At 41.2% G+C, this 20,886-nt stretch overlaps 1 protein-coding gene across 3 annotated transcripts in view; it reads right to left on the bottom strand.

Moving 5' to 3' along the window:
- Sesn (Sestrin) overlaps positions 1-20,886 on the bottom strand; it is a 167,062-nt gene that overhangs the window by 8,900 nt on the left and 137,276 nt on the right. For all 3 annotated transcript variants that reach the window (XM_043417160.1, XM_043417162.1, XM_043417161.1), the window contains exon 6: positions 211-381. In XM_043417160.1, coding sequence (XP_043273095.1) covers positions 211-381 — 171 coding nt within the window. The remainder of the gene's footprint in view (positions 1-210; positions 382-20,886) is intronic.

Below are 20,886 nucleotides of genomic sequence, written 5' to 3'. Positions count from 1 at the left end.
CCAGTAACCCTCCAACTTTGTTCCCCGACGAATTTGCAATTCTTAGTTTTTCAACCTACACCAATGATTCGTGAAATAAAAAACTGGTGAATTACGAATCTTTTTTCCTTCATTTCGTCGCACTCCAACGTCGCAAACTTCAGCGTCGTCTCAAAATCGAAAGAGGCAACAGCTAAACGTTCTAAATGATCCAACGATTAGTGCACTCACCATTATGGCAATGAGGTGACGGTAATCGTAAGGTAGAGGTCCGTCGCCTCGTAGAACAAAATGTTGGGTCCTCAAAAAGTGTTCAAGGTACGAGGGATGCGATGACATTACCCTGGAGACATGGTCCAGTCTGTTGTTTTGCAGGAAGGCATCCATCAACAGCATGTGTGTCTGTAACACAAGAAAAATTCGCTACTTTTAAAGGATGTTTTTCAAAGACGTAATTTAATCAGTGTAAACAGAATTACAAGGAAAAATATTTCCTCATTATCGATCACTGATCGTAGGACCTTTGCCGGGGATTGCCGAAAGGCGAGACGACGAGTTTGGGTTTGTTTGACGTGTCGTTTTCGAGGTCAGCATACAAAATTTCAATCCACACACTAAATCTCGATTGTATCTCGCGCAGCGAAGATTTCTCCCTGACATATCTTTAGAACGAGCTCGCCACACGAGAAAACTCGTTTTCTCGAGTCGTCTAGCTCGCGAGAGCGCGTGCCTCATTTTCGAGCACGCCTCCAAAGTATTTTTCACGTTCGCCTATACGAATGTATGCGAGAGAATCTTTGAGTTTGCACGCTGCAATTGCTGCTCCAGGTTGCGTCATATCGTAGCTCGAAAGCGATAAAAAACATCGATGTGCAAGTTTCGTTGATCCATTTTCGCCAAAGTGAGATTTAAGTGCACAGCCATTTCGTGGGAAAAGTCTTTTTCACTAATAATTAAAGTTTCGTTCTTACAGTGCCCATGTGTGCTCGTTGAGTATCGGCGCGTGCGTAACGGTACAGAAAGTCGCGGAAAAAAATGAAACGAAAATGTCGCTCGACGCACGAGACAAGGAAGACGCGTGTCACTGAACGAGACAGACAGCGCGCGATATTTGGTTTTATGATATACAATAAAACGGATGACTTCATCCTCGAGTATAGATATGTAGTTCGCATTCGTAGACCGGGTGTCGCCGTGTCATAATCGCTCATCCTACCGACGCATCGACGATCACCACTTTGGAAACCTCCCGTACGAAACGGTCGGTTTAAACTCGTGTACAGTCAGATGATAAGAAAAATCCAGGGAGGAGCATGACTAATCGGGCGTTGCAAAAAATACGACAGACAATAGAACTAATTTGCGTATCTGTTTCTCAAACAGGCTTATGCACTATTCTCGTTCGTTTATTTGCGAGATTGAGAAATGGCGTCGCCCCTTTCTGCCTGCTCGTCGAGTCTCGATCCTTCCCCCGGTGATTTCGGACAGGAAATGCTTTTTATCCGTGATTTATTACTGTCAGTGATTTTATAGTTGCAAATGGCAAGAAGCGAAACTTCTCTCGGGTCAAACTGGATCCCGGTGGGATCGCATTATCTCGAGATTATTGCAAAAAGTTTAAACGCCGTGCTGGTTTTTCTTCCATTATTTTTTTTTTTTATTTTTTCCATCCAATTCGCATGACGTTGCTCGCTTATCGATGTGAGAATATGCAACGAAAGATCGATGCGACGAGCACGGGGGCTTTGATCGATACGCCGTCTATGTAGTCGCACATTAACATGTCGTTGATTGACGTGCATCGTAAATCTATATAAAGGCGATCATAACGACTACATTTTTCAATATTACTCACAATACCGCGGGGAAATAAATGATTTCGGAAGAAAATATTTCAAGGCATTTATTCGAACAAACGTACGCTCAATCTTGATTTTTTATTAACCGCGAAACTTATTGGCTGCAATAATTGATTGGGATGTTCGAAAAAAATCGTTACCACTGTACTTTGGTGTAAAAACGTATTGAATACATCAATCAACAATGATTGCCGCCGCTTCGATTTGCTTAGAACATCGTTATTATTAACCGTGATTGCTACTGACGTCCTGTGCTCCTTCCATTTGAGGGAAGCCCGTTCAACGATGTTGAAAAATTGAAAATAAAAAAAACGATTAGAATAAAAATGATGGAAGCTGTTCAACGTCCGATATCATTATCATTAAATATAATTGGCACCGGTAGACTTTTTGTTCGTCTTTTTATCTAAACAATCGAGAGTCACGCGTACACCGAATCTCCCTCTCATTTATTCTTCCTACAAAAGAAACAAAGCGAATGAGATTCGTATTGAAATAAATTTTTCAGCAATTAAGATCAATTGACTCTAATTGCCTCGTAATTTCGCAGCCATTTCTCTCGAGAAAATTTCTCTCATTCGTTACAAGAAGGAAAAAAGTTTTCGGAGCAAACTGTATGAAAAGCCATTTCCTATTTCCAATTCCGCAGGATGAAAACGAAAGGGCAACACTTTCTATGTGCAACGCAGAGGAACTCCCCACACTCCGTCGCTCACTCTAGTCGCAATGGAGAAAAAATTGACCGCAATAAATAGAATCACGTGCCAGAATATAGATAAGTGACCCCAGAGAAAATGGATGGGGGAGGTTAACCCATCGAAGTACAAAAACACATTGTGTGCTCGTGGCTGTAATTAATGTCGCCTTTTTTTGCACGCTCGACCAAGCGTGACGTGAATGTAGCTTCGTTGTTGTGAATTGACTCTTCTTGGTGTATTTCCGTGTGGGTAATTGCGTACACCAACCGAGCGTGTGCTATGTGTAACGCGATCGTTGGGCTATGCCAAACAGGATCGTATACTATTTCGTTAATTATCTCTCTCGTACAAAATATAAAAAGGATTTGTAAAACGCTACGTGAAATTGAACCATTCGTCAATTAATATTGACCATTTACAGCGAAAACGCGATCCAAATTTGCGGAGCTGGATAGGAAACAAAAATTTAATTATTTTAATCGTATACAGTCCGCTGGAAATATTAATCACGAGAGAATTGAGTCAAAGGTACAAAAAATGTGGAATAGTTGACACGAAATTAAACGAATCCCACATAACTTAATCAATGAATTTCAAAGAATTTTCATCCTAGAAATGGGAAGGAAAGGAACTGAGCATGGATGCTACTTTTTGATGAAACTTCTGCGCCTTTCACGCGGAGAGGTTTATCTAAATCTTCTGCTTTTTATGATTATACGATAGCGGTACTTGCCTATTATTTGTATATTTTATTATTGGCTATTCGCGTACTCGTGACGCGGGCCTGTAGAAAGTAGATTCTCGAAGTGAAATTTTGGCAGAGGTTTTTGGCTCAAAGCTCGAATACGAGAAGGACAAACGAAAGATCTGAAGTCTATGAAAGAGGAGCACTGTTTTCTACTGAAAGATATACGCGAGACTTCTCGACGGCTTCTCTCTTTCATCCAAAGGAATATCCTGTTTATTCAGTGTACCAAGATTTTTTCGGTATTGAGAAACATCGCGGGAGCTGTGAGCGAGATCAAAAGAGTGATCCCCGCTAATTGGAATGTGCAATCGAGGGACATTCTGAGCCGGAAAAACGTGGAAAACGCCTCTTTTTGTTGACACAGCAAAATCATCTCGCGATTCTTCCCACTTTAGTATTTCGTATTTAGTATTTTATCGAGAAAAGTATCGGCCCAGAAAAATTTCATTTCGAGCCTGTCGAACATTCAAAAAGCTGAGAAAAGCTCTGTGATCGATCAACAAAAAGGAGACAACGATCGCAACGATGTGAAACATCGCGATCATCACGATTATTGTTCGATCCAAAAATAGCCTTGATCCAATCAACAAAACAATGAAACGAAAACAAGCGTGCCAAACATACGTAAAAACGAACATTTTCAATGTAAATGAAAAAAAATCTATAATAAAAATATCGTCCACCGCAATGAATGCACGACGTTTTCTCACTGGCTATAAAGCAGCTTGATTGCAAGTGCCGCATATATCGTACACTCGACGACGAGACAAAAAGTAGGCGAGAGAGCCATGATCTCGGTGAATCTCGCTCTCGCGGATGCCCCCGCGAGTTGTCCCATTACATCGTACGTTGTCTTTGAATCATACGTGACTCGGTTCGCGCGCGTATTCCTTCGATGCACATGTGGGTTAAGTTATAGGAGAGCACACGTAGAGATTGGCCTCTCTATGCTATTCGTAGTTGGAACTATATCTCGCGGAACGTCGGACAAACAACTACATAAATTTAAATAGAGCTTTACTTTTTCAATCTCGTCGTCCCGCACGGAGATATTTGTATACGAATACACGAGCGTTGCCGCACGGAAAGGGAAATGAGGGGGGGGGGGGGATGAAGAACGTGAAAAAAGGCAAAAAAGTTGTCGTTGCACAGGAACGCCGAGGAATTACGTGAAAGAAATGATGTACGGGGAGGCAACATATTAACAAATGTTTGAGAAAAGCGAAATTGCGGAGCTCGGCAATCGGTGCGATGAGGGAAGGAGGAGGAGGGTGAAAAAAGGTTGGCACGACAATTATTTGTGGTAAAAGTACTGAAAGTATGATCAACGATAATTCTCTTATACGAGAACAAATCATTTTAATGGCGAAGGTAATTACTTACTTGACGAACATAAGAACAAGTGATATAATAAATAAATACGAGGATGTGCGAGGGAGCGAGTGAATCCCGAGGAAAGCGTCCAGGCACATGTGCAATTTAGCTCTGTTACAGTTGAGGCCACTTGAGCTACTATCCTCGTCAAATATATCGAGGTAGATATACAAAATGGTCGAGCGAGAGAGCGCGTCGTGAAAACAAGACTATTAACGAACTCGACTTAATCATCTCGATCATCCTCGTTGTCGTCGCGAGTGTGTGATGCATTAACATAGAATTAAAGTCGTCTGGCACGTCCTATAAATCACAAGACAGCGTGTAATTTGTATTATCACATTTTATAGTGGTATTAAATGATAATATTATCTATTTTGGGCAGTGGGTTTAGCGGGCCTTGGGACCACCGTCGAGAGAGTGCAAGAGAGCTTTTGATAGTTCGATGACCAACGAGACTGTTGAGGGAGTGACGAATTTTTCAAAATTTTATTTCGGCGCAATAAAGCGCCACGCGTCGAGGAAAAATCGTGTCAGGATTCCTCGATCGGGCGACTAATAAATTTCCTTCTTTTCACCGCATCTCCAAGCTCGACGTTGTCTAAAACCAAAAACACACGTTTGCGAAACAAACGTTTGAAACACACAGTCACGTTTTTTAGCTGCGTTATATGCTCCGAGAGAATTTGTACTCGCAGCCTCGAATCTCAAACGAAATTTAATAAATGCCTGCGCATTACTAAACCCGTCTGTCGTTGTGTGGCAACGAAGCGGTCGACGTCGCCCTTACAGCGACCAGATGTAGCCTCGTAAAAGCCCGTAAAACTACGACCTTACATGGCGGGACTGAACGCACGACTTTCGTGTGTCTCTTCGAACACCGGCTAAGCAAAACTCCCAGAATTTTTGTCCCTTCGGATTTGTGACTTTTTCCCATAGAAATTTCCACGTGCGTGTTGCATTCCCTCCGAAATCGATATCCCTAAACTTTCGTATTACGACGATAAATAATCAAGTAGAAATAATGAAAAAACGTAGTGGGCCAGCAGAACTGGACGGGGGGGCCGAGTGCTGAGGGCACATAAAAAGAGTATTCCATTATTTTAATAGACGAGTTACGTCGATCCCTTCTTCGTGAAGGAGTCGCTAATAACGCGCAGCTTGACGTCAAGCCTGTCGGTAAGCGATATATTTGTCGTGTAAAAAGCTTGCGCAGGGACTAAATAGGTGTATAGGGTCAGAAACGAGATAAATTTATGATCATTTGCCAATTGCTAAAAATAACAAACGAGCGCGTTGCGATGCAGTTTGGTTTCGAGGAACGAAATGAAAAACAAAAAAGGATAAACGAGTTAGCTATTCATTTTCGAAATATGTAACTGGATCGTAACGACGAGCTACGCGAGATCCACGTTGATAACAACAGATGCCACAAATTGGACCTAATTGCTCTCGCTCCCGAATAACACGTTTCACTTTACGATATATGCGTTATTTATTTCTTGCACAAATAATTCAACAAAGGAACAGGACAAAGGTTCCGGGAGGATGAACTTCGTAAATGCCTTGATGATGTATCACCTTCGAGAGGATATAAGCGATCAGAGAACACCACAGGATTTTTTATGACACTTCCGCGTTGTCTCTCGACCACGACAAAACAATTGTCCATGACGAGGATGGACATGAGCAATATATATATATATTTACAGTCCATGGCGTATCATGTGTACGGACCCGATCCAAGCTTCTTTTCTCTTGGCTTCCGGAGTTGAATTTGAGCCCTTGTCTCTCCCCATGAATATTCATTTCATTCTTCTTTGTTCGTTATTATATTTTTTGTTTATTCTCAATGCACGCTTCCGCGATCCTAAACATTGCGTGCTGATACAAATAAGGGAATAGAGCTGTCGAGCATGATATATTGAAAAGCGATACTCCCCATTCGGAGTGTAAAGTAAGTTTCCTGTTGCAACGTCATTTTTTTAGAGGCAACAGTCTTCGGGGATCTTATTTCGATGTTTTTTAATGGGAATCGATCTGAAACATTACTCAATAACATTTTCCGACCCTCGATCATCAGTTACGACGTTAAACATGTGTTTTGTTGGAATCGTTATCTCATCGGTCCTTGAGTTTCATATTTATTCATCATTTTTCACTCTTATAACTTGTTAGTCGTGTCGTTTCTCTTTGTCACCTGATGGGTAGAAAAATCAATATTTATTTGGTTGATGGAATGAAAAATAGGAAAATTGTTAACTCGAAAACATAGCCGTGGCCTCCACTGACTGACGGATTTTAATTATTGTTCAAAAACACTCGAATAATGTAAAATATTTTATCACGACACTCTGATAATGTTAAGGAAATGTAATTTACAAAATTTTCGAAAAAACTTGCCAATCACTCTCGAGTATTTTCATCGATAAGTTACGGAAGTTTTCACATGAAAAAACCGAGTGCATGATCGAGCACCGGATCGATGTCAGCGACGAGAAGAGGCGGTTTCACTCAACTTCTTCGAGGCCAGCGTCAAGATTAGAATCGTTGAAGATACAGTGACACGAGAACGTTTTGAAATTTCGTAAAAAATCGTCGAGCCATGCACAGCACTGTGTTAAAATACAGAGAGATTCGAATATGCCATTTGCTGGAAAGTTCGCAGATTTCGTAACAACATTTACACGACCGAAAATAGAAAGATCAAGCACGAGAGTGTGTGCACGTGGAAGATTACGTGCTGGGACGTTAGAGCGTCGATGCAGGGTCCTTGATATGAAGTTTTCTTATCTGCAATCGTCTACGAAAAAAAAAAAACATTTCGAAAAATCAACCGACGATGAGTATAATTATCTGCGTAAATTTTATAGACTTTCCAGTCAATATTATTTTCACGTATACTCAAGCAATTCTACGGATTCATTAAAAATCATTATTTCACTTGTTTTTCGATGTTACAGATAATCGAAAAACTTCTAACAAGCAGCAACGGTAGAGAGGAAAAATAATTACGACAAAACGATATACGAAACGTCCTGAGAGCCAAATCAAATAAATTTCATCAAACTATCGTACGAATCGTGCGTTTCTGTGAAGGTCACCAAGTCCCCGACGGTTTTACGCTCCGTTATTAAAGCTAATTTTTCCTTCCACATGATGACGGCTCCCGACTGCGAGAGTTCGACATCAGAGAGCATCGAGTGTGAGTTCAAACGAGAAAATAAGCGAGGGAAAGCTCACGACGATCCCGATGTAACGGTACGGTGAACCGAGACAAGAGACACGTGACTATTCTCAACGATATGCATACTGACACGTTCATATCGATGAATTCGTGTATAAAGTTAAATGGACGAAGAACACTGGTTTTTCTAATTTTAGGCTCGGCCAGGTTCGCTCCAAGATTATCAAAAACATGCACGCCTACGAGAGAAGCCGGAAGAACTAACACGCGATCTCGCTGTACGAACGTGTCAGCTATAACGAAACGTGAACGAAAACCAATCCCAAAGGTTTTTGGAGCTTCGGAAAACTTAATAATTTCGTTTTTATTCCCAAGTGCAGCTCGCACACCCGCGCACAGTACATGACCTGCTAATTGGCACTGTGCGCCGATGTGTACTCGCTCTATCGTACGATATGCCACACAGTAAACAAGAAAATCTCTCAGCTCCAACTTGGACAAATATACTGCAGAGACGAGCAAACACAAGCTGCCCAACTCGTTCTCTCTCTCTCTCTCTTCAGACACGTTTTTTCACTGCGAACACACTTCCCTCGACAATCTCGAGTGGGGCGAATAACGCGAAGATGCAGGAATTAAATGCTGCGATCGAAAATAAGACGAAAAGGGCTTTGAACGAACTGTTGGACTTGGCTCACTGCAAAACGATTTTTAATTTTTTAGCAATGAATCATGATTGTCATTGGATCATTGGATTGTTCGACGACAAGAGATTCGTGGAAAAAACCCTCGTCAAAAGTCCCAGGCGTTTTACTTCGAAGGAGGCTCAAACTTTATTTTTCGTAATTTTCTGCGCACAGCGAATCGAGTTTTTCTTCCTTTTTTCTGTATTTTTATTTTCCATTATGCGAGACAAGTCTCAGTGGAGCCATTCTTTTGTGTAGCTGAATTTAATGCACGTGAATTTATGCGCGTACGTTGTTTTTTTCTTGCGGACGGAAAAAGGTGAAGTGTCAAGTTGCGCAACTGCGTTTTCATTCAAGGTAGAAACCTTCCCTCGCGTTGTTGAACGAGGACAGAGGGGGAATCCCTACAAAAAGTGCGGCAACTCTCGCGAACGATTTATAATATGCGTGCGTGGCCGAGCACGAACATCAGTCGCAGCACGAGTGTGTAACGAAAAGAGACTGCGAAAAATTTTATTTTCCCATGATGTTTTTCCGATTACTCAATTTCTCGAGTAGGCCATTTCGCAGCTCGATAGATGTCACAAAAATGGTGACAAATATACCAACCACCGTTCCCAGTTACTCAGCTCATGACAGCTTCGAGTAAGACGCTAAGTCACCGAATTTAGTTCAGTATACACGAGCACTCGCGCGCAGCAACGAATGAACGCGTATGAATGTCGCTCTGTGTCGGATTGTTCAGATGAACATTGACATTAAAAGCTTCACTTCAAAGGCGAACGAAGCAAACGAGGCCCTTCGAACGCCCCTAATAAGTGAGCATTTTCTATTTAAGCCTGTCTAGATGCATATATATAGACAAATGTATAAATAGATGTTTTATATTTGGGCCTTAGCTAGTTCAGGAAACGAGGCCCTCGAGGTCAAAATCGAATTAGTCGGTTTAGCGTTAGCCAAGGCTAACCACGTGTCCGTACTACAACATCGCTTGTCGAATAATAATAATAAAATAAAAATGATGATGATATCGCGTAGGAATGTTGCTAAAAGCATTGAAACGGTGCGAACGATTTCGATTCCCGATTAAATACTGATCGTTAATTCATTTTTATCGTGAATTAAAAAAAAAAAAAGAAATAAATTTAAAAAAAAAGAAAAGAAAAAAAAACATCGTGTATTCCAAGAACTTTTTACGATGTTCATTGAAAAGAAAATAATTATACAATTGTCAATTACATCCTCGTGGACGTTGTTGTTTCGTCGAATAATCATCGGTTTTATGAAAATATAAATTGAAATGTGAGAATAATACGATGACTTTTTAGTACACTCGTGAAAATTCGTGTGAAAGAATCGTTGTGAAAAACGAAAATGCGAAATGAGCTGGCGCGAACAAAGGGAGGGGGATGCGAGCGGGAGAGAGAGGGAAGGGAACAAAGCAACTGATAAATTGCATCGGAGCAACGCGACAGCCATCTATGTCGTGCGAGAGTTCGATGCACTCTCCTCTTATCAGTGAATGGTCTGCTCACTTTGCAGAGTTCTCGTTCCTTCTTTTAACACGATTGGTCGAAAGCTACTTGCCGTCAAATGACGTCATCCAATCGATTATTGCGAACCATGTGACTCGCGGAGCTGTGTGTGCATTTATACGTGCGAGTATTCCAGCTTTTTCACTTCCATGTTTAATAATATGCTGTTTTGTGGATACTTTTTGAAGTATTTTCAAGTCTCTTTTCTCTTTTAGGCTCGTGAATAGCCGGCTCGTTTTTCTACTCCCACATCTTCGTTTCACGAACCCGTGACAGGTGAAACGAAGAGAGTAAAATTTCATTTTCAAAAAACGTTTCTTCGAGCCTCACATTTTGGGGCAGCGACGTGTCGTTGGCCAGTTCCAATATTAATCGTGAAATTTCTATGGATGCTTCAATCATCCTGTCCACGTGTTCGTAAAGTTTTTTATTTTTGTAACATATTTTTCAGTATTTAGACAACCAGTGTTTACGCTGGCTTCCAATTGATAAAAATCTGTTGAAATGGTAAATGTCGAAGCGACGTTGACTCGCTTCTTACAATTTCCTAAATGAATACTGCTTGCGTTCTCCGCTCTCTGTTTTCATCCAATTCTGAATTTGTCGATCCTGCCTTGTTTTCCTGCCGATCTTGCTGATTCTCAATCGTTGGAATACCGATGGCATGCATTTTTCCAGGGACCCAGACATTCCTTTACTTGGTGGCAAAGCGACCGGGTTAAAGGAAAAACTGGATCGCTCGTTATTGCTTTTCAAATGTTTTCCTCGCGTCCGAGTAACTGGGCTTTTTCGGGACTTCGAGGCTCCCAAGGCCGCTCACAATCCATCATCGCTCGATGTTCCGGTACATGACAAATGATATCGACTGAATAGCGGCTTGGCCAAACAAAGAAAGTCATCCAGGTGACTAACTCGTGTTTATTGAACCAATCGAACTCATCTCCGAGGACGATCGAATTATGGGGGAGCTTCTGAAACGTTGTTCCCCTTTGGGGATCATAAATGTGCGGGGAGAGACAGCCGAGGCTTGTGGCAGCGATGAAATACTCGTTTTTTAACGACATGTGTGTGGATTAACGCAACCGGTTCTCGAAGGCGTCCTCACACACTGAACATCTCGAGCAATTACTTCCTAACTCGGCTAGGCGGGTGCGCACAAATGTTTTAACGAGTACGCTTGAGACATTTTGGCAGGAAATCTTGATAAGATGGGAGTGTCCAGCGATCAGTGAGCTTGTTACATGAAAAATGGGGGCTTTTGAGCCAGAAGAAATTTTCATTGATCTATTAATTGTAGGAATGCGAGGACAGGGAGCCCACAATCATTGGACAAGCTCGTTGTGCCTTCCGAATATTTCGTAAACGAAATAAATATTTATTTATTGAAGTTATTTACGACGTACCCGTTTCACAATCGATATGATTTCGAACGCGTGATGGGAGAAAAAAAGTTTATTTATGAGAAAGGGGCTCGAAAAGCTTTCACCGATTTCTTTGGAACGTTATTTTCTCTCTCTCTCTCTCTCTCGTTCTTCACAAAACGAAGCAAATTAAGAGAAACGAGGAAAGAGGAGGGGCTGAATATACATTCGCATCGGAAATGTACGAGGCAATCGATTTACGCACCTCATTCTCGCGATAAAACCTGTTTTTGTTTGATATGCATCATACGTGTAATACTCAAATGTATAAGAAGATGTTGAGAAAGTGTGTGAGCGGGGACGGTTCTCGAGGTCTTGGAAGCGAAGGCGGCCTATGACCGGACGTAAACAACGTTGGAAACGAAAACCCAGATCTGGAGAACCGGTCCAAGCTTGGAAAACAATTTTACGGGAGTGAGAGTGAGAGCGAGAAGGGAGAGATAAATACGAAATGCATTAAGAGATGAAGCTGGTGTTAAGGATGCTGAATCAAATTGCAGCGAAGCAGACGTACGAATCAACGCGGGGCTAGGCTGTGTAATGAGAGATAATTTAATAATTACGAGAGCGACCAATTGATCGCGGCGGCAATTTAATTGGATCGTAAAAACACTAAAAAAAATATATAAAAAATGTACTATAAAAAATAAAACCAAAATTTAAAATTATTCGATGATAAAACTTCGAATTGCTGAATCAGTTAAAACATTTTTAGTGTCGAGCAACCATTCGGAGTTGTAAACATCGAACGGACAAAAAATTGAATAAAAAAGTGACGAAAAATTACGAATTAAATAAAAATCGTCGATAAAATACAATCCGAAGTTTATAGACGCTTAAGGAGGCTATTGAAAACTCATTTGGCTCGTAAATCAAAGCCCCACGTTTCCTCGGTACGTTCGGTAACTTATTTATAAGCTCATCGCTATCGAGGGCTACGTGATTCATGTTTTTTTTTTTTTTAATTTTTTATTTTTTTCAAGTCATAAAAAGAAAGTCGGATGCATTTTAAAATTTGTTTTCCACCACGGTTCTCTTTACCGAAACATTTATTATATAAAAATACGAAAAGCAAGTGTGTACGATGGGATTTGAAATTGAGAATAAAATTGCATCAACGTGCGTTTAGAAAGTGAAAAAAAATCGCACGAATAAATAATGAGCCAGCGAAAAAGTCCGCAACTCGAAGATGCCCGGGGAGGAAGGTCGAAAAACAAGATGAGCATGACGAAATCCGATGATAAAATTGAGATATATATAACACCGGAAATACCTACGGAGCTGTAACACCCGCAAGCGAGTTCATGCAATGATACGACACGATATCGAGGGTGAAAAGACCCTTCGCATCGTACTACCTGTAACTTTCGAACCCTCGCAATAGCTCGTACATTTCCACTTGCCTATACATCTATACTTAGCCAAAAGCCTTTTACCCTCTTTATTGCCTGCTCGTCCTCACTCGTTTCTCACATCCGGGTTTTGGGTCGCCCACGTGTCATTGCCTGATATTGATTCGAAAATCCACCAACCGAATGACCTTGAGTTCGCTATAATAAATTATATTTTTCTCCCTCGCGCTTCCAAATAGAGAGGAAAAAACGCCCCCCGAAAATGGCAATATGATTGCTCGTTATTATCGAAGAAAATTTCTATTGAAGCCTCAACTACGTTCCCGGCTCGCACGAAATGCCGAAAAAAATAATGGCCACTCTACAAATAACGGCGAAGAGTAGAATTTTTTCCATCAGTTTCTGCTCGGCTAAGATAAAAAGATACAAACTCGTAAAACACACTGGTGCGTGTCGCCCGAGTTTGAGCTAGTGTGGAAACACCGATGGAAATTCGGCTGATAAGGATGTCAAGGTAAAAAGGAAAATAACTTTATTTTTCGATCCTCCAGTCGAGTTTTATTTGTGGATGTTTTGCATTAACCGGTAGAAATCTAATCCGGTAGAAAACTTATCAGAAAAATGCACTGAAACAATTCTAAAAATGGTGATTTTAATCAAGTTTTTTTATTTCGATCAATTTTTATTACGAAATCGTTCATTCGACCCCATTCGTTTGTTGGCATCGAGCATGGAGACGCTCATCTTGTTATCGATGTACTTACATTTCAATAACGATCACATAAATTCGTCAATAGTTCAATGAAAACGATGCGAAAAATATATGATAATAAAATTCAAGTGTGAAAATATTGTTAAAAAAAAAGGCGAAAAAATGTACAAAACGACAATCACATTCGATGATTGCGGGATAGAATTTGCGAAGGAACTCACGTCATTTCCAATTTGACCCATTATGCCGGCACCGCTAACGTTAGCGAACGTATCCGCCTCTGGGCAGAATCCTCCCTCGTTTGTCACAGGAATTTTGAGTGTGTTGAGGTTGAAAACGCACTTTATACTTTTTCCTATTCCTATATTATTTTCACAACGATAACCACTCTCGGAGCGAATTTAGAAAGATTCTTATTTGACGTGACGAAGGTTGATGGGAAAAATATTCAAAAAATTTGTACCGTCGCGAAGCTCCCTTAAATATCCAATGTTTCAATTCGTACGAAATATTTATCAAACTTTATTTAGTTTCATTAGACACGATGATTTTCTTATCCACAAATATTCGCGATGAATTAAAAAAGTTGTCAAAATTTCACTCGTTGTTACAGCAATGATGAATTTTATTATTTTTATTAAATAAACTTTATTCGTTGCTTCAAATGTTTGACTTTTTGTACGTAATATCTTGTGTGCAAAATGAATTATGCTTTCCTCACTTATACTTATTTTTTAATCCAACGATTTTATCATATTTGTATATGTACACGTATATAAAGACGTCCGAAAGTTGTCACTTTTAAATAGTAAGAAAATGAAATAATCAGTCATATCACAGACTTTCTTGACATTTATATTTACAGTCAGAGACTATGAGTTATCATGAACAGGCTTTTAGGTCGTCTCTTCGTGCAGATTTTTCACCTCGAATATACTGCAATCGAAATCGTGTGCTCGTTGAGGAAACGTTTTATTCGTAGTCCAATGTCAATAAAATCTTTGCCAAATAATCTGTCGATTTCATCACTCACTTTTCTTCTTTCTTAAGCGCCCTCCTATTTTATCCTCAAACAGCTGAATGATGCAAATCTTTCAATTTCGATTCACTGCTTCACGTACATACGTAAATATATATTTTTATATATATAGATTTATTTTTAATAACCGGCACACTCGCAGACTCTCAAGTTACACTCAACATCATAAACGTGTATGGATATAATATGAATTGATAGATGAAGAGCGAGAGAAGAGGAGGATGAAAAAAAGGTCCGCCTACACGGTAACAGAGCCGGTTGCTAACTGACGCCTCGAGAAAATCGTGTGAGACCGCCATGCGATCATCTGGCCGGGGATCTCGCCGAATGGAGTGGGGATAAAAGAGCCACGAAAACAACGTTGGAGGGGCAAGCGTGTTTTCCTATATATTTATACGCACACGCAAATCAACGTGTATGTACACAATACTCTCTAGCTTTTCCTATATTCCCTCACATTACGCAGCCAGTAGCGTACATGGAGGAAAGCTATTGAACATCCAGCACCGATGTTTGTCCTTTTTCTGTTTGGTTATCTCTTTGCGAAGTTTTATCAGGCGTATGTACATACGAATTAATTCAACGAGCGTTCACATACACCAATGAAATTTTTCAGACATATTCCAGTAATAGAGATTGACATGTTTTTTTCGTATAAAAATTATCTGGAACGTGAGTGCGAGCGATTGACATAACGATTAAATTTTCGTTTTAACTCATTGTCGATATTTGAGCACAACAAGAGCTCATTATACTTATTGATCGCGGGCGTTACCATCTCATGAATTCGACCAAATATTACATGTTTCGAGGCTTTGTTCGGTGATTTTTTCAATACCGAATAATGCTTTTTGCTGAAAAGAAATTCCGCGTTTTCGTGTACGTTCGCCTCAGCACCTCCAATCTCGGAGAAGCAACGACTATTTTTACGAGGATGGACGAGGGCTCTCTAAGCGTTTTTAAACGGGTGAAGGATTTTTTGAGGAAAAATCGAAATTTCGAAAGCCAAAGATTCCAGCGAGTCCTTAAATCCAAGGATGAAAGAACCAATCGGAGAAACGTTCGCAAACAAAGAGCGCAGGCAGGGGCATGCGCGTGGTACGTCACTGCCAAGAGGCCGGACTGCTGTTTCGGATCAGCTGATGTCCTAGCAACAAGAGTTACTAACCGTCCTAAAAATATATATTCCTCTGACTAGTCAGCGGACTCGACACAGTCGAGGATTCGTATACAGCGCGTGATGCAATGCATTCGCACGTGTGCACAACCGCACGTATGCACATATTTGCATATATGGATTTGCACGAACCGATGAACGACGAATGGAAAGAAATAAAAAGGGAAAAAATCACCGATTTCAGAGTCGCCTTTTTAAATGTCTCGTGAATTAAAAGTGTCAGGCGACGAATTAATTATGGAAATTTGCGAAAATCAGAGTACTCAATATCGTCCGTTAATTAGCTGCAAAATCGCATAGTTGCGAAGTGCCTTTTTCGACATTTACGTAGTTCGTGAAAACATTGTTTGGCAATTTTTGTCACCAGCGGATCAGAAAAGATCGGGGAAAGTGTCGATAACGTTGGGCTTGGAATGTTGGAAATCGAGAAATGATCTCAGGCTCGGTGCACTCGTTCGTTGGCTGCTTTTCATAAGTCATTGACTATCACAATCGCTGTGAACATTCTGAAACACTTGGATGATCCACAATATGCACGCCGTCTGATTTACGATTCAAAATAACTCGCGATAAATATGAATATCCTCGTCTACCATTGAAATCGCGTTCAATGTTCTCGCGCAGTCTGTAATTTGCGAGGTAAAAAAATGGTGTGAAAAGTTAAGCGTCGCGAGTTTTCGAATCGCGCGTCGTTATTCGAGTGCGCGAAGCATGAAAATACTGTCGACAGAAGAAAAACTGGTTGCAAGGAAACCAACGATCGAGCAGAGCCGAACGATTTGCTCGTCGAGCCCGCGAATAAAACACTCCGGCCCAATCGACGTTCGTCCGATTGTTGTTTTGCTCCAATCGAGTAAAAATTGCTCCCATAAAAACAAGCAGCCCCGATTGCCCGTCAGCTTCAATCGCGTCCGTGAGACTCGCATTTTTTCTGTGCTCGTAAAACCCAGCGCATGTCCACAGGGGTGGCTCTTGTTTTCGTCAAGTTAAATGGTACTTAGTCGAATCGCGTGCTCGCGATGCGTGTCGTCCAACCTTGTGGGTTTCTATCTTTACAGTTTCCGGGTGCGCGAGGCATGTGCGTGAACTCATATATCAACGGGCGCGTATCTACAGGGTGTCCGATCGTGGGTGTGTTTAAATGGCGCATGAATATTCGGCTGTTTCGAGAAGGATTTCGATGCTGAATAAGAGATCGGAGCATGAATGTTTAATGTGCGAGGGCGCCCTGCATATTCGTGTACGTTCTTAGTCCCTCGGGCCCAGGCTCTGGGATCAATGAATCCCGGAGCAACATGAGGCGTCTTGTGAGAGGCGAAAATGCGGCGTTTAGAAACGACGGAGGAAAAACGAAGAAGGAAGGATCGAGAGAGGTGGACCACACGGAAAATTTGCGGGTGAAACAATGTGAAGAGTAAGTAGCTCCGAGTCTTATTCAACGACTGAAGAAACGCGGAGCAACAATGTGAGTTTTCTCGACTCTTTATTTACGCAAACGTCAAATCACGTATAATACCATCTATTGCGATGTTCAGATTCGCTCCGATGCTCGCATCCTTCCTCATACGTGAGCTCACAGAAACGTTAGACGTTGGAGCACCTCGGGCATGTGATGTAAACAGGAAAAAAATCGGATTCGACACAAAGACGCTATCAAATCGGACGCGAATCGAAGCTAAATTCGACGCGTAATATCATCAGGCTTACGTGTGTAAGCAAGTTGTTTATCACACACACACACAGACACAAAATGATTCTTTGGCAAGCCAAATGCGCGTGTATACCTCAGGGAATATGTAACGAGCCTCCTCCAGAAGCGCTCGCAGTCCCCACGCAGTTTCGGAAAAACATGTACGGTGCCGAAAAAAACAAGGTGTTTTTCACGGGTTTCGTATTTCCTTAGGTGCGCGTTGGTTGCTCAAGCTTCTTTTCATTGTTATCGAGAGAGTAAGCCATAGAAGAATCGTACTCGTGTGAGTGTCTTATCGATATTGATGTCTGGAAGAAGCAGACTTTATCGAATCGCTGCTTTGTAGAATCGTTTGTAAAAATAACGAGGAAATATAGAGGAGGATTTATTAAGAAAGAATCGTTCTGTTCTACGTCCTGTACGTTGAGAGATTTGAGAAGGAGAAAAAATGAAAATGAACAAAGACGAGAATTCGAGTGCATCGATGGACAAAGAGACGGAAAAAAGCAGCGACGTGCAGCTCGAAATAGGGAGAACATGCATCAAATTCTTTCTTACTGTACTTCGTCGTAGGTTACCCTCTCCGATGAATAAAGCACGGGGGAGAGGGGTCATTATTATCGGCCTAAACCTTTGTCTCCGTACTCCGCAGGACGGATAATGCGACACGGTTTTCCATCCCCTCCCAACACGTTTCTCTCTCTCTCTCTCGCTCTCTCTTTCTTAGTTTCTTTGTCCTCGAACGCGAACCGGAAAATGGGGAAGTACATGGAAAAAGGGATCCCCTTGGTACGAAAAACATGCAAGCATTAAGGGAGTTTGAGTATCGGCGAACGAGGCTAAACAAAGGATGAAAGAAAAAGGGAAAGACTTGACTCGCGCCCCTGCTCCTGCTTTCCCGCGGTGAATTCCCCCTTGACGAAGCAACAATCCCTACGAAATTATTGCTCCTTCGAATCAAAAACAATGCCGAAATCGCTCATTTTTTATATCCAACGTCATTATTATGGACAAAATAAAGACGAAAGTCGAACGCAAATCGAGGGAGGAGCATATTCATCGAAATATTTGTTCAACGATAACCAATCGATTTCTCCAAGAATTTTTATGCCTCACAACGTTTTCCCATTAAATTTTTCAAATATTTTCTTCGGCTGGCACCAATTAAATAAAAACTTTTTCAAACAACGACGCATTTGCTACAGTTTTTATTGTAAATTTTATGAGAATTGTTGTGCCGAATAAACATGTGAAATGGTGCGAATCGGCAACGAATACACGCCGCTCGAGCCCATCGAACGAGCTTCATGTAAATAAGCGAGACTACGAATACATCAAACCACCGTAATCAAGAGCAACAGGAGACACTGGATTCATGCCCGTACGATCGTATTTTATGGTGTCTGAATTGGGTCAATTTTATACTTCCTAGTTTAAAATATCACTCTAAATTAATCTCAGAGTTATAGATTCAAAATTGCAAATAAATTTTTTCAACTTGTTTTTGGCGAATGAAATTACAAGCCATTAATTGAGTGAGAATCCATCACCGACCGAACCCCAAATTTCATTCATCCCTCGCTAAAATACTACAGTTTTTCATGTTAAAAATCGCTTTAGAGAGCGTAAAGGGAAAACACAAAGGGAAATGGATCGAGAAAAAAGTATTAATAAAAAGACAGGAGGCTGTGACAGGAACGGCCCAAGCCAAGACGAAACAAAATTTCTCATTTCACCAATTTCATTAAATCTTTAAACTTAATATATCTTTATTACTAGGAAGACAATCGTCTCGAATTTTTTCCCCGGCCTTCGTTATATACTTCATCGTTATTGTGTACTTTTTCATAAACTTCGTAAGAAGCCTTCGTTCGTTATATGGAAAGATAAACGATTTTTTACGCTTAGTGTACTTTTCTTCATATTTAAGCACGTTTATCCAAACAACCAATAAGACGAATCCTTTAAAATTCGATACGCGTGTCAGTCGACTACCCACCGAAACTCTGTGTGAATTTCAAGACTTTCTCAAGAAAATAGTTTCATGCACGAACTACCTTAAACGCAAGGATGCGAATGCAGGATTTTGTTCTACCAGGCTATACATAGAATCGTTATATTCATGAGGCTATTTTATAAAGAGTTTCAATTAAAACAGCGCAATATACGAATCGTGGTGTCGACACAATACATCCGACCACGAATAATCGATGATTTGGAGCAGCGTATTCGAATGTTTTGAAGAAAAATGTTTGGATGACAGAATGGCAGGAGCGAAGATTGGGCGAGGTTAGTATCAAAGAAGAGCGTGCGAGGTCAACGTACGGGAGAAAAGCAAGCTGTAAAACGTTTTCTCGTGGTCGTTACGGCACTGGCATCCATACTTGTACACATTTATAGGTTGTACGTACGTATTACTACGGTGCATACTGGCGTATGCTGTTTTACAGACTGCGCGGCCGTTTGCTCATGGCAATCTCTCGCTCTTTTTTTTTTTATTTTTTTTTTATTTTTTTTTTTATCTTCCGTCTTTTTCTTCAGCTCTTTCTCTCTTACTCGTTCCCTCGTTCTTTTCTACGCTACAAAGTTTATAGAGAGACTTTGTGCGCTACATTGCAGTCTCCTTCGCTTCAGGAAGTCTATAGAACTCGCGCGTCTTCGCCGTTCTCCGCCGTGCCATCCTTTATCCGCGCCCCACCGTTTATCCCCCACTTTCAGGGTGCCGTTATTATAACGGCGAAACGGACACTTTATCGTGGCCGCCCCTGCGCTCGCCACCGCAGCCACTTTTCCTAGGCTTCCTATCTACCATTGACAATGAAACAATTCGAACAACTTTTTATCCTCTCTTCGGAGTCGAAGAAAACGCCAGCAGCAGCAGCAGCAGCAGCAGCAGTGACATCCCCTGGGAGCCCATTTCGTCCTGAATTATTAATCATTATTGTCTCGACCTTTCGTACACCTTTTCTCGGGCTCGCGCCCGCTCGCACCTCCTTAAATAATGCTTCCTCCACACTCGTTTTTTCTATATTTATATAACTCGACTAACGTCCCTCTTCAATCTCATGTTTTTTTCACACAAACAGAATGCTCCTCGTAATGGAAAAACTCCATTGTCGCTCGTTTACTATATATCGAGCGCACCTGACGAAGGCTGGCGAAGCACGAGTTTCTTCCAATACGTCTCAACATACACGTACAAACGTGCATATCCTCGCAATATGCATGGATATAAGAAAAGAGTCAGACCAACGTATTAATGTATACACGCATCATGTATTCAACCGCGCGTTCTACCGGCGCAGCCTCGAAATCTGAGAGGAAACATACAAACTTACGTATAGGAATAAAACTGCATTCGGTTGCATTTTAGTGTATCTCTCCCGCCTTCGTGTCCCGTATGATTCGTAACGATGAAACGAGAATCGT

The sequence above is a fragment of the Venturia canescens genome, chromosome 4 (assembly GCF_019457755.1).
Source record: "Venturia canescens isolate UGA chromosome 4, ASM1945775v1, whole genome shotgun sequence".
NCBI classification, from domain to species: domain Eukaryota; kingdom Metazoa; phylum Arthropoda; class Insecta; order Hymenoptera; family Ichneumonidae; genus Venturia; species Venturia canescens.
This window is presented reverse-complemented; position numbering and strand designations above follow the sequence as displayed.